We start from the raw sequence: 14135 nt of genomic DNA, 5'->3' as shown, positions 1-14135 counted from the left end.
TGGCCAGACTCCACCCCGCAAGGGATTATTATGTGGTCGTTATATGAAGATGATGATAAAATGCATTTCTTTCCTTCCCTTTCCCTGCTGACTCCTTCTTTCCTTTTTTTTTGGTGGGGCTGGGCTGGCAGATTCGGAGGACTCCAGCCCCTTCACCCCAGTGGCCGATGAGGACAGCGTGGTCTTCAGCAAACTCACTTACTTGGGCTGCGCCTCAGTCAACGCCCCCCCGAAGCGAGGTGGAGGCCCTGAGGATGATGGCCATCCTGCGGAGCCAAGGCCAGACCTCTGTGGACGTGACGCTTTCTGTGCCAAATGTGTCTGAGGGCACCGTGAGGTAGATGCCCACTGTGACCACCCCCACCCACTCCCTGTCCCTCTGAGGTCAAACACAACTCGGATGCGGCCGTCAATGAAATCCAGGTTTAATACCCCTGATGTAGTGTATATTGGAGGCGGGTTAATCTTTGAGAGCTGTATGGAATGAAATTTCATTTTGATGTAGGCCGATGAGTGTGCATTCAAAGTGACAATATCAGGTGGCTTAATGGCTAAGCTGATGCTGAGCTTGTCGATCAGAAAGGTCAGCAGTTCGGCAGTTCGAATCCCGAGTGCCGCGTAACGGAGTGAGCCCCCGTCACTTGTCCCAGCTTCTGCCAACCTAGCAGTTTGAAAGCACGTCAAAAATGCAAGTAGAAAAATAGGAACCACCTTTGGTGTTACAAAGGGACAATAAAGTTACTCTAAGTCTTAAGTCATGCTAAAACAAGTGGTTGGCTGTATGTAGCCTCAAGTATTTGGACCTTCCTTAAAATCATGACCTGTTTAAGGGGACTTGAGGGGGAGAGAGGAAACCTGTGGGAGCCAAGTTCTATGGCACGACTTGCCCGAGACCCTCCCTCATATTATACAGGTAATCCGTGATGGATGTAATAGGGCTTGCTAATTACATTTGTAACCAGAGAATTCGTTGGAACTGAATCACGTTAAATGAACGTGATCACTCCCTGCTTTCCCCAATGCGTTTGTTAATCGAAAGTGTTAGGTAAGCTCCCCGTTGGGAGAGCGAGTACGTTCAGCGAAGCGTTGTGAGAGTTGTGTTGGAGAACACACAAACCAGCATACAGAGACACTGCAGTTTAAATAGGCTTTTACCTTCGTGGAAATAGAGGTATCAGAGTCCATCGAACAGTCCAAGTCATACACGGATAAGACAATCAGTCATCAATGTCTCTCAGTGAAGGGATAATCCAAATAACAATATCATATAATCAGTTCAGTACTCTAAGTTTGCTAGCAATTGCAATACTTACAATAGCTCACGACACTTTCTAACAGCCAGCTTCCAACACACTCAGATCAGATCAGCCCAGCATCTAACGCACAGAAAGCTAACAGTCATTCTGGCTCCCTCTTATGGTTGATTGAGGAAACAGCAACCAATCACATTTTACAGTATGTTTAAAGCAACAGGTACAACATGGTTACATGATTTATATATATCGTCAACCCAACCGTTAGATTATATTCCTAACAGAATGCAAAGGTCATTAAATGCACATGAGATATCTCAGAGTGGGAAGAGCATGCGGGGCCTAGTGCTGGAGCAGGCCTCGTTTTTGCTAGCAGAGGCACTGTGGGCTGATCCTTTGCTATTTCCAGGCCAGCTCTACGGGCCACATCTAAGCACCTCTTGAGTTTGACACCCCTGCACTCCCTAAAAATAAGATAGATAAGTACAAAATTATGCATATATGCACATATATGACACAGAGAAACAACTCAGTCTAGTTCGAATGTACATGGCGAGAGCAACAAATCTTGCAAGTTTACCAGGCGGATGGCCTAGGGAAGAAAGCTGTCCCAGATTTGGGTAGTCCTGCTAGAAATAGTTCGAAACCTCCTCCCAGAGGGGAGCGACAGAAACAGACCGTGGAGGGGTGCGTGGGGTCTCTAACAATGCTTTGAGCTCTTATAATCACATAGAGATTATAAGTGGCATCCTGAATAATGGGAAGCGAGCTTCCTATAATCTTCTCTGCTGTCTTCATTACTCTCTTTAGGGACTTTCTTTCTGAGGCGCTGGTGCTACCAAACCAGACAGGGATGCAGTTTGTTAAAACACTCTCAATCGTGCCTCTGTAAAAGGTGACCAGGACAGACACATATCCTAGACTAGGGATCTCCAAACTTGGCAACTTTATGACTCCCAGAATTCCCTAGCGAATCCATGATCCTTAAAGTTGTCAAGTTTGGAGACCCCATGCCCTAGACTAATTGGGGGTACCCCGGTACTTTAAAACTTGTGTTGGATAAAATGAACGAGCCCGTTGCCTCGCTCTTACCCCTGCGTGGGGTTTCCTCCCTCCCATAGGTTGCTGGAGCCTCCAACAAACACCGAAATAGCCAACTATCCCATTTATAAGATCCTGTTCTGTGTGCGGGGTCATGACGGGACTCCGGAAAGCGACTGCTTTGCTTTCACGGAAAGCCATTACAACTCCGAGCTCTTCAGAATTCATGTCTTCCGATGCGAGATCCAGGAAGCTGTAAGTTCAATGGGTGGAGCTGGGGAGGGCCTGGGGTCCTAGGCAGGAAGCAGGTGTCTTCCTTCCGTTGGGATGTGAGGTTGGACTTCCACCTTCTCCATCCTTATTCTCTCTTCTCGTCTCGTCTCTTCTCCTCATCTTCCCCTTCTCTCTCCCTCCTCCCTTTCTTCCATCCTTCTTCCTTCCTTTCATCCTTCTTCCTTCATTCCTCCCTCCCCTCCCCTCTCTTTTCTTCCTTCCTTCTCCTCCTCCCCTTCCTTCCCTTCCTCTCCTCCTCTTCACCTCAGGTGAGCCGGATCCTGTACAGTTTTGCCACCGCTTTCCGCCGTTCTGCCAAGCAAGTCCCGCTCGCGGCCCCTGTTACTCCAGAGATGCCAGACAGCGACATCTTCACCTTTTCGGTCTCCCTGGAAATCAAGGAGGACGATGGGAAAGGCTGCTTCAGGTATCAGCTCCCTGTGGAACATTTGCCGAAGGACGCTTCCATTTTGAGGCAGATATTTCACTCTCTGGGCACACTTGAGAATATACTGCTCGAAAAAACTCAGCATTGGCAACAGGAAGGGCAAGGGGCCAGTAAACACCCAGCTTCATTCAGTTGCCCAGACTCCACCCCGCAAGGGATTATGGGGTTTCTAAAGGAGATAATGAACAAGGGGGAGTCACATCCGGAAGTCATCTGGACTGCCTCAACTTTGAATGTAATCTTCTTGGTTTTCCTTCTCTCCCCCCCAGTGCTGTTCCAAAAGACAAAGACAGGCAGTGCTTCAAGTTACGGCAAGGGATCGACAAGAAGATCGTCATCTACGTGCAACAGACCACTAACAAAGAATTGGCCATCGAGAGGTAAGGCAGCACGTGTTGGGCCTCGGCACTGGTACTTAAGACCCAGCCAGGTGAGAGAACAATCTCCTTGTTCCTCTATGCCAGTGTTTCTCAACCGTGGCGACTTTAAGTCCTGTGGACTTCAACTCCCAGAATCCCCCAGCCAGCCGTTTTTGAAGGTTTTTTCAGCCCATTTTCTAGTCTTTTCTTGGCCCATTTCTGAGGGGTTTTCAGCCTGTTTTCAAGACTTTTTTCAACCCATTTTTGAGGCCTTTTTGGCTCATTTACGAGGCTTTTCTTGGCCCATTTTTGAGGCTTTTCTTGGCCCGTATTGAGGCTTTTTTTGACCCATTTTCTAGGCTTTTTTCAACCTTTCTAGGCTTCTTTTAGGTCCATTTTCAGCTTTTCCCGGCCCATTTTATGAGGCATTTTTGGCCCATTTCTAGGGTTTTTTCTGCCCATTTTCAAGGCTTTTTTCAACCTTTCTAGGCTTTTTTTAGGTCCATTTTCAGCTTTTCCTGGCCCATTTTATGAGGCATTTTTGGCCCATTTTTTAGGCTTTTTTCATCCCGTTTTGGAGGTTTTTTCCTGCCCTTTTTCAAGACACTTTTCAGCCCGTTTTCTCCAGAAAGTGGGCTGAAAAAAGTCTTGAAAATGAGTTGAAAAAAGTCCCAAAAACGGGCTGAAAAAGGCCCAAACATGGGGTGTGTGGAGGCCATAAAATGGCCAGCGGTTAGGCAGTTAGGCTTCAGCAATATTTGGTCTATAAGACGCACAGACATTTTCACCCCCTTTGGGAGACAAAAAAGTGTATCTTATAGTCTGAAAAATACGGGACCTGTTCTGGAAAGCCGTCCTGGGAAGCCTAGTGCTCCTTTTCAGGCTAAAAAATGAGGCGTAATTTTCAGAGTAGAGTCTCAAAGTGGGGGTGGGTGGGCTCCCTTTGCTTCTTCTGGATTCGATCGCGGTCCACCGTCTTGCTAATCTCCTCCTTCTTCATGTTTCCAGATGTTTTGGCCTCCTTCTCAGTCCTGGGAAAGATGTGCAGAGCGGAGACATGCATTTGCTGGATTTGGTAAGCGGCCCTCCTGTTCCTCACCCCGCGCCCTCGGTCTCCCTCCTGAGGTGCCCCCTCCCTCCCCCCCCAACCGCATGCCTGCTGGGGCGTGCCGTGTTCCATCCCGGTCTCTCTGCTGCTCTCTTAGGAGTCGATGGGGAAAAGCTCAGATGGGAAATCGTACATCATTACCGGGAGTTGGAACACCAAGTCTCCGCACTTCCAAATAGTGAATGAGGAAACGCCCAAAGGTTCGTGAGTGCCCGGGTGGTAGTGCCACCCCAATCCATGGGAATGGGCTGGAATTGAATAGAATTACCGAATCGAATAGATTAGAGTAGAGTAAGACAGATAGAACAGGACAGAAGAGAAGAGAATTACAATAGAAGAGAATTAATAGAACAGAACAATAGAATAGAATAGTATTGAATTACAATAGAATAGAATAAAATGGAACAATAGAAAGGAATTACAGAATAGGATTATAGAATAAAATAAAATTATGGAATAGAACAGAATTACAGAATAGAATAGTATTGAATTACAATGGAATAGAGCAGAACAATAGAATAGAATTACAGAATAGAATAGTATTGAATTACAATGGAATAGAGCAGAACAATAGAATAGAATTACAGAATAGAATTGAATTACAATGGAATAGAGCAGAACAATAGAATAGGATTACAGAATAGAAAAGAATTACAGAATAGAATACAATTACAGAATAGAATAGAATTACAAAATAGAATAAAATTACATAATAGAATGGAATAGAACGGAATGCAACAATTACAGAATAGAATTAACAGTATAATAGAATAGAATTACTGAATAGAATAGAAATCACAATAGAATAGAATAGAATAGAATAGAATTCTTTATTGGCCAAGTCTAATTGAACGCACAAGGATTTTTGTGTCTGGTGCAGAGCTAACAGTGTATATATATAAACGGCAAGTCATAGGTCATAGGCCATAAATAATAGTTACAATCATTAATCATAAGTTACAAACAACCATTGATAAATTGTAAGAAACCAATAGGAGAATATGAGAAGAAGATTTTTTGTTACAAATTTTAACTTCTGTTAAAAACAAAGTGTTGCCTGGGTTTTCCCCTTTAACGTCCTCTCATATACATAATTCATTTTACGTCGTATTTCCATTTCCAATTTCAGCCATATTGTTTTCTTTCCATATTTTTCATCTTAGACTTACTTTCTTGTTAATACATAAACAATTCCATTATTTGCCCCTTCAAAGTTAAACCAAATTTATCATTTCATTTTTTCATCCGTTATTCTATTTTTACTATAGGTAGCATACATCCTCAAATTCAATTTTGATATAATAAGCATTTAACTTTAATTATCCACAATTAATAATATTAATATAATTTCCTCACATCTTAGTTAGCTACATATCATTAACAGTTAACACATTTCATGTCAGGCCTACAGATTTCTTGTGGATCTCAGGCCTGCCACACTTTCGGTGTGGTCGTAAGTGTGAAAAACAATCATAAGTCATGGTTTTCTACTGCGGTTGTAACTATCCGGTCTGCAAGCCATCTTTTCTTTTGGACTTTCGGCCTGCCACACTTTCTACTATTCATTTTCTATGGTGGGAAAATGGGAGGGGAGATTGTACAGAGTTGGATGTTATGTAGCCATAACAACATTCTTTCTAGAAAGCCAAGGTCATCCTTTGTCTTTGCACCTCTGCACCTGACCAAAATTGGATGGGGTGGAAGCTGCCAGCACGGCAGTGGGCGATCGGACCATGGGATGGACTTGTGGGTGTGGGGAGCAAGATCTTGAACTTCCAACTGTGTGGGGAAACCAGGAAGCTTTCAGATTCGGGTTTTCCCAGATGTGCCAACATGGCTCTCTTAATAAATTAGAACTTCGAGGAATACTTTGCCTCGGACTCTGATTTAATTTTGGATGCTATTTGGAACCCTGACATTTCATTTTACAGCTGCAGTCCATTCTCTGACCATTAGGTTTTGCCCTTCTCTTCTTCCTCCTCCTCTGCAGACAAGGTGCTCTTCCTGACCACAGCGGTGGATTTGGTGATTACGGAGGTGCAGGAGCCCGTCCGCTTCCTCCTGGAGAGCAAAGTCCGCGTCTGTCCCCCGAACGAGAGGCTCTACTGGCCTTTCAGCAAGAGAAGCTCGACGGAAAACTTCTTCCTAAAATTGAAGCAGGTGAGACCGCTGAGCCCCTCCCTTCCCTCCTCCCGCCCTAAATCCTATCCCAGCGATGGCTAACCTTTTTGCCATTGCAGGCCAAAAGTGGCTGGAGCGTGGAAGGGTCGTGTGCGCTCGTGCCTACACCCATAATTGTATGTGCCCTCCCCCGTGCATGCATATGACCCCCCCCCTGCCCATGCGCACGTGACCCTCGCCCTCTCCCCACTTTTGCCACAGGATAGCATGGTGCACCTGTTTTTGCCCTCCCCAGGCTCCAGAAGCTTTCTAGAATAGAATAGAACAGAACAGAACAGAAAACAGGAATAGAATAGAACAGGAATAGAATAGAATAGGAGAAAAATGCAGAATAAAATAGGACTAGAATAGAATAGAGAAAAATGCAGAATAGAATAGAGAAAAATGCAGAATAGAATAGAGAATAGAATAGAGAAAATGCAGAATAGAATAGAATAGGAATAGAATATTAGAGAAAAATGCAGAATAGAGAAAAATGCAGAATAGAATAGAACAGGAATAGACTAGAATAGAGAAAAATGCAGAATAGAATAGAGAATAGAATAGAATAGAGAAAAATGCAGAATAGAATAGAATATAGAATAGAATAGAACAGGAATAGAATAGAACAGGAATAGAATAGAATAGAACAGGAATAGAATAGAATAGGAAAAATGCAGAATAAAATAGAATAGAATAGAATAGAATAGGAGAAAAATGCAGAATAGAATAGAATACGCGCAAACTGGAAATTCGGGAACGGACTTCTGGTTTGCGTATTGGGCCGTTTTTCGCCCTCCGGAGGCTTCAGGAGTCTTCCCTGAGCCTCCAGAGGGAGAAAAACGGCCTTACGGGCAACCCAGAAGTCCATTCCCGAATTTCCGGTGTGCGCGTTGCGTTGCTTTTCGGAGCTCCGGAGGCTGAAGAGGGCAAAAAATGGTTGAAAATGAAGACCAAAATCAGCTGGCGTGCGCACTGGCATGCGCGAGCTGGAGTTAATAGGGCAACGCTTCGTGTGCCCTAAGAAAGGGCTCCGCATGCCATAGGTTGGTCATCGCGATCCTAGCTTGTTGGTTGGAGGGAAGATGTAACTCCACCCAGACAAGAAAAATTAAAGTGGGTCACTCCTGGGTCCCCGAGACGTTTCTGTGAAGCTTTGAAGCCCACCGATCCGACGGGTGTTTTGTGTCGTTCAGATCAAGCAGAAGGACCGAAAGACCAGCACCGACACTCTCTACGAAGTGGTGTGTCTGGAGAGCGAATCCCAAAGGGAGAGGAGGAAAACCACGGCCAGCCCCGCCATCCGACTCCCCCAGTCCGGATCCCAAGGCTCTATGATCCCCTCCCCTCCTGAGGATGACGAAGAGGAAGGTAAGGTAGACTCGGGTGGGATTGAAAAATGTTAGCAACCGGTTCTCTGCTCGGTTGCTGGTTGGGCGTGGCCGGGGAGGGGGGTGAACTACGCGGCCTCCTGCATCATGGTGGGAAGGGGCATTTTCACCCTCCCCAAGCTCTGGAGGTTTTCTTCGAGCCTCTGGGAGGGCAAAAAAAGCCTTCCCCAGGGCTCCGAAGGCTGGAAACGGGCTTGTTTCTGGAACTTCTGGGAGGCCCATTTTTCGCCTTCCGGAGGCTCTGGAGGCTTTTCTTGAGCCTCCGGGAGGGTGAAAACGGCCTCCCCCAAGCTCCGGAGGTAAAAACAGTCCTGGAATTCACAGTAAATTAATAAAAGGGGGTTTTGTCGGGACCAGGAGTTTGCTTCATGCTCTCGGGAAGCCTCGATCAGAACCGATGCCAGCGGGGCGTCAAGTGCAGAGCCGCCAGACGAAGGGAACAGCTAAGGAACAGGGGTTGACTTGAGAGTAAGGCCGCAGGTGGGCAGTGAATGGCCCCTCCCAGAGGAAATAAAAGAGGAGCAAAGGAGAGTGGAGTTTGCAGGAGACAATTATTTCACTTAATTGGTTTGTGACTCTCCGAGACTCCTTGCCAAGTTTTGCAGATCTCAGCCTGGCAGTTCTCCAAGCCAGATAAGGTCTGTGACTGTAAATCCTCCCTTGAAAGACTTTGCTGGAGGTGAATGAGCAGAATCCACAGTTAATTCATAAAAGGGATTTTTGTTGGGACCAGGAGTTTGCTTCAGGCTCTCGGGAAGCGTCGGTCAGAACAGATGCCAGCGAGGCGCCAAGCCAAAGATGGGAGACCTGAGAGCATGGCCCGTGGAAGAGTGGCTCCCTGCTGTGGGCCGGGGTTTTGGCGGCTTGTGCTTTTCCCCCTTTCCCTGATCCTCTCCTCGTCTTTTGCAGATAACGATGAGCCTCTGCTCAGTGGCTCCGGGGACGTCTCTAAAGAGTGTGCAGAAAAGATCCTGGAGACGTGGGGAGACCTACTTTCCAAGTGGTAAGCACTCTGCCCCCTGCGGTCTATGTTCCAGAATTGGCCTAGTTCAGATTATCCTGTCAGGAGAAGAGGGGCAGGGAGGCCAAGCCCCAATAGACAACAGACAACAGACAAATTTCTTGTGTGTCCAGTTTCACTTGGCCAATAAAGAATCCTATTCTATTCTATTCGGAATTTTTCTCTGTTCTATTCGGAATTTTTCTCTCTTCTATTCTGCATTTTTCTCTGTTCTATTTTATTCTCTATTCTATTCTGCATTTTTCTCTTCTATTCTCTATTCTATTCTGCATTTTTCTCTATTCTCTATTTTATTCTGCATTTTTCTCTTCTATTCCTATTCTATTCTGCATTTTTCTCTATTCTATTCTGCATTTTTCTCTGTTCTATTCTATTCTCTATTCTATTCTGCATTTTTCTCTTCTATTCCTATTCTATTCTGCATTTTTCTCTATTCTCTATTCTATTCTGCATTTTTCTCTATTCTCTATTCTATTCTGCATTTTTCTCTATTCTCTATTCTATTCTGCATTTTTTCTGTTCTCTTCTCTTCTATTCTCTATTCTCTTCTATTCTGCATTTTTCTTTATTCTATTCTTTTCCTATTCTATTCTATTCTGCATTTCTCTCCTATTCTATTCTATTCATATTCTATTCTGCATTTTTTTCTATTCTATTCCTATTCTATTCTGCACTTTTTTCTATTATATTCTGCATTTTTCTCTGTTCTATTCTATCTATCCCTATTCTATTCTGCATTTTTTTCTATTCTATTCCTATTCTATTCCATTCTAATACAGCCACTCCCCTTGTTGAATGAGCCAAATTCTTTGCGATTTGCAGAAGGGAGGTGCCATCATGACTGTCCTTCTGCTCAGCTCTTTCTTACATGCATAGCCCACCTCCCTCCCTCTAGGAAGTCACTGATCTGCCCCCTCCTCTCTTTGCCCTTGAAAAAGACCCTGCTGATGGAGCCAGCCGTGCGTAGCCACCACCCAAAAACGCTAATACAATCCTGGGCAGCATAAACAGAGCCAAAGAATCAAGATCGCACGAACTATTAGTACTGCTTTATAAAACCCTAGTGAGGCCACACTTGGAATCCTGCAACCAATTTTGGTCCCCACATTACAAAAAAGAGGTTGACACTTTGGGGGAAGTTCAGAGAAGAGCAACTACGGGGATTAAAGGCTTAGAAGGCTAAAACACACAAAGAACGGTTGCAGGGTTTGAGTTTGGCTAGTCTAAAGAAAAGAAGAATTAGGGGCAACATGGTAACAGTATTTTAGTATTTGAGGGTTGCCCCAGAGAAGAAGGAGTCAAGCTATTCTCCAAAGTACTGAAGGGCAGGACAAGAAACAACGGATGGAAACTAATCAAAGAGGGAAGCAACCTGGAATTAAGGAGAAACTTCCTAACAGTGAGGACGATTAAGCAGTGGAACAACTTGCTACCATAAATCCTGGGTGCTCCATCACTAGAAGATTTTAACAAAAGACTGGACACTTACTTATATGAAATAGTGTAGGCCCGTGATTTGTCCTTTCCTTCCTTCCTTCCTTCCTTCCTTCCTTCCTTCCTTCCTTCCTTCCTTCCTTCCTTCCTTCCTTCCTTCCCTTCCTCCCTCCCGCCCTTCCTTCCTTCCTTCCTTCCTTCCTTCCTTCCTTCCTTCCTTCCTAAAATGTTATAGGTTCTCTTGATTGAGCAGGGGGCTGGACTAGAAAACCTCCAAGGACCCTTCCAACTTCCTTCCTTCCTGAAATGGTATACATTCTCCTGCTTGAGCAGGGGGGGTTGGACTAGAAAACCTCCAAGGTCTCTTCCAGCTGTATTCCATTCTGCTTCTGATCGGTTGAGGCAAGAAGGAACTTGCCCCTTCCTGCCCTGGGGTGTGCCAAGCCTCTAGCTGAACTCATGCACCCTCCGTCCCTCCCTCCTTTCCAGGCACTTGAACTTGAGCGTGCGGCCCAAACCCTTGTCTGCGTTGGTGAGGAGCGGCGTTCCCGAAGCCCTCCGGGGAGAGGTGTGGCAGCTTCTGGCAGGATGTCACAACAACGATTTTTTGGTGGAGAAATACCGGATCCTCATTACCAAGGTGAGTTTTGCTTCCGGACGGAGACGCTAGGCTGAAGATACTTTCGCAGCGGCCTTTGGGTGGGCTTCTCGGGTTGGTGGGCTTCTGGGACCCGCTTGGAGACAGAGCGAGCAAGGAGACCGGTCCTGGGACAACTGGAATACAATTTTGGAGGCATTTTAAGGCAGAATTTCAATTACCATATTTTTTGGAGTATAAGACGCACCTTTTTCCCTCAAAAAAGGGTGAAAATCTAAGTGCGTCTTATACACCGAATAGACATTTTTTGCCTACTGAAACCCTGCCCCCTTTGCAAAAAATGGATGTGCAGAGGCTTTGGGAGGCTTGCAAAGTGCTCCTGGGGTCCGGGCTGGGCAAAAACAAGCAGAAAACAGGCCCTTTTTGCTCATTCTTGTCTCTCCACCCCCCATGAGCACTCTACAAGTCTCCCAAGGCCTCTGCATGTCCTTTTTTTTTGCAAAAAACAGGACGTTATTTGCTCGTTTGGGGGGGGGAGCCCCCAGGACCACTCTAAGAACCTCCCAAAGGTCTGCATGACCCCCCCCTTTTTTTTTTGCAAAAAAAAAAAAAATGAGGCGTGCAAAGAGTTTGGGAAGCCTGCAGAGTGTGCAAACCTTTTTTTTAAAAAAAATTACCTCTTCAAAATCATGGTGCGTCTTATACTCCGGTGCATCTTATAGTCCGAAAAATACAGTACGTGAATCTGGCTTCCCCATTAACTTTGCTTCTCGAGAAGGTCGCAAAAGGGGATCATGTGACATACACACACCCCCCAAGGACGCTGCAGCCGTCATAAATACGAGTCAGTTACCAAGCGTTTGAATTTGGATCCCGTGACCCTGGGGAATGCTGCAACGGCCGTTAAGTGTGAAAACGGACATAAGACACCTTTTGCGGGGCTGTTGTAGCTTTGAATGGTCATTAAATGAACTCTTGTAAGTGGAGCACAAGGGACGGTGGTTCAGTGGTTAAGATGCTGAGCTTCTCAATCAGAAAGCTTGGTGGTTCGAATCCCCAGCGCCGTGTAACGGAGTGAGGCCCCGTGACTCGTCTCAGGTTCTGCCAACCTAGCAGTTCGGAAGCACGTAAAAAAATGCAAGTAGAAAAATAGGAACCACCTTTGGTGGGAAGGGAACAGCATTCTGTGTGCCTTTGGTGTTGAGCCATGCTGGCCACATGACCACGGAGACGTCTTCGGACAGCGCTGGCTCTTCGGCTTTGAAACGGAGATGAGCACCACCCCCTAGAGTCAGGAACCACTACACAGATGTGGGAGTGGAACCTTTACCTTTAAGCATCCCTGCTGTCTCATGTTGAAGGACATGGTGTCTCATCTTCATTTAGCAAGGCGTTTGCTCCTCCAGCCCGTCGCTTTTCCAGTCTGTGGCTGTGGAAGGCTTGTCAAATGTCTCTGCTTCCCAGGGAGATTTCTCAGGGAGCTGGTAAAAGAAATCCCACTGTTAGAATGTCCTGGTTGCGCTCTGTAGTTTTACCAGAAAATGCTGTTGAATCTGAGGTCTTGGGAGGCCAGCAGTTTGAATTTGGGGATAAGTCACGGTGGGGTGGCGCAGTGGTCAGAGCGCAGTACTGCAGGCTCCTTCTGCTGCCTGCCGGCTGCCTGCAATTTGGCATTTCAATCCCACCAGGCTCAAGATTGACTTCTGTCCTTCCGAGGTGGGTCAAATGAGGACCCAGATTGTTGGGGGAAAGAGGCTGACTCTGTAAACCACTTAGAGAGGCAGTGTAAAGCGGTATATAAGTCTAAGGGCTATTGCTATTAAGCAGAAAACAATCTTAAAAGGACAGGGGAGAAAACCTGACCATTCATCTTCCTTTTACAAAATCTGTTTGCAAGGTCAAGAATTGGCAGTTATTCTGATAAGCCTTTTCCTTCCTTCCTTCCTCCCTCCCTCCCTCCCTCCCTCCCTCCCTTCCTGCCTTCCTTCACCCTTCCCTCCCTCTCTCCCTTCCTGCCTTCCTTCACCCTTCCCTCCCTCCCTCATTGTCAGAATGCCAGTATTTCAGGCTAACTCTGCCCACTGCCAGCAGTTCGATCCTCAGTACCTCAAGGCCAAGACGTTCTGGAGTTTTACTGGAACATAAGCATACGCACACGCGGACACAAACACACACACACACACACACACACAGGGACACACACACACACACACCAAGGGGTGTTAGGGGTGTCTTACCCCCACAGTATTTGTTTCCAGAGTGTAAGTCATCTGTTAACCAAGTTTGATTGAAACTGCTCGAGGCCTTCCAGAGTTATGCTGGAAAACACACACACACACACACACACACACACACACACACACACACAGAGAGAGAGAGAATGATATATAGAGAGAGAATGAGAGAGAGAGAGAGGGAGGGAGAGAGAGAGAGAATGTCAGCGTTCCAAATATCATCCAGAATTAAATCAAAGTCCAAGGCAGAGGTTTCCTCAAAGTCCCAATTTATTAAGAGAGACATGTTGGCACATCTGTGGGAAACCCGAATCTGAAAGCTTCCCGGGTTTTCCACCCAGTTGAAAATTCATGATCTTGCCCCCACACCCACAAGTCCATCCCATGCTCCAATCTTCCACTGCCAGACTGGCATTTCCATCCATCTACTTCCGGTCAGGCGCAGAGACAAAGGATGACCTTGGGCTTCTGGAAAGGAATGTTTTATTTTGACAACAACACATTCTGCTATTCTACTCCTTACTATTCCCCCTCCCAATTACCCCACTAATGAAACAGTATAGTAAAATAAGAGAGAGTGTGGCAGGTCAAAAATCCTAAAAGGAATATGACTGCAGGCCTGAGACAGAGATAGAGAGACAGAGAGACACATTTTCATATATGTATGTATGTATGTATGTATGTATGTATATGTTTGTGTGTGTGTGTGTGTGTGTGTGTGTGTATATAGAGAGAGAGAGACAGAGACAGAGACAGAGATAGATAGATTACTCAGCAGGAATCTGATTCAGTTTTGGTGAGAAAGTACCCACAGA

General features: G+C 45.8%; 1 protein-coding gene across 2 annotated transcripts in view; it reads left to right on the top strand.

Moving 5' to 3' along the window:
* Positions 1-14135, top strand: part of RABGAP1 (RAB GTPase activating protein 1) — a 61963-nt gene that overhangs the window by 293 nt on the left and 47535 nt on the right. The window contains exons 2-11 of one of the 2 annotated variants that reach the window (XM_087704582.1): positions 132-337; positions 2375-2549; positions 2837-2994; positions 3285-3395; positions 4383-4449; positions 4580-4682; positions 6473-6642; positions 7839-8013; positions 8943-9036; positions 10978-11128. In XM_087704582.1, the coding sequence (XP_087560708.1) occupies positions 168-337; positions 2375-2549; positions 2837-2994; positions 3285-3395; positions 4383-4449; positions 4580-4682; positions 6473-6642; positions 7839-8013; positions 8943-9036; positions 10978-11128 (1374 nt within the window). In that variant the 5' untranslated portion in view covers positions 132-167. Of the gene's footprint in view, positions 1-131; positions 338-2374; positions 2550-2836; positions 2995-3284; positions 3396-4382; positions 4450-4579; positions 4683-6472; positions 6643-7838; positions 8014-8942; positions 9037-10977; positions 11129-14135 lie in introns of those variants that run through there. The other variant, XM_087704581.1, reaches the window with a different exon arrangement.

The sequence above is a fragment of the Thamnophis sirtalis genome, unplaced genomic scaffold (assembly GCF_051295495.1).
Source record: "Thamnophis sirtalis isolate CommonGarterSnake01/CBP01778 unplaced genomic scaffold, rThaSir2_p1.2 scaffold_2, whole genome shotgun sequence".
Taxonomy (NCBI): domain Eukaryota; kingdom Metazoa; phylum Chordata; class Lepidosauria; order Squamata; family Natricidae; genus Thamnophis; species Thamnophis sirtalis.
This window is presented reverse-complemented; position numbering and strand designations above follow the sequence as displayed.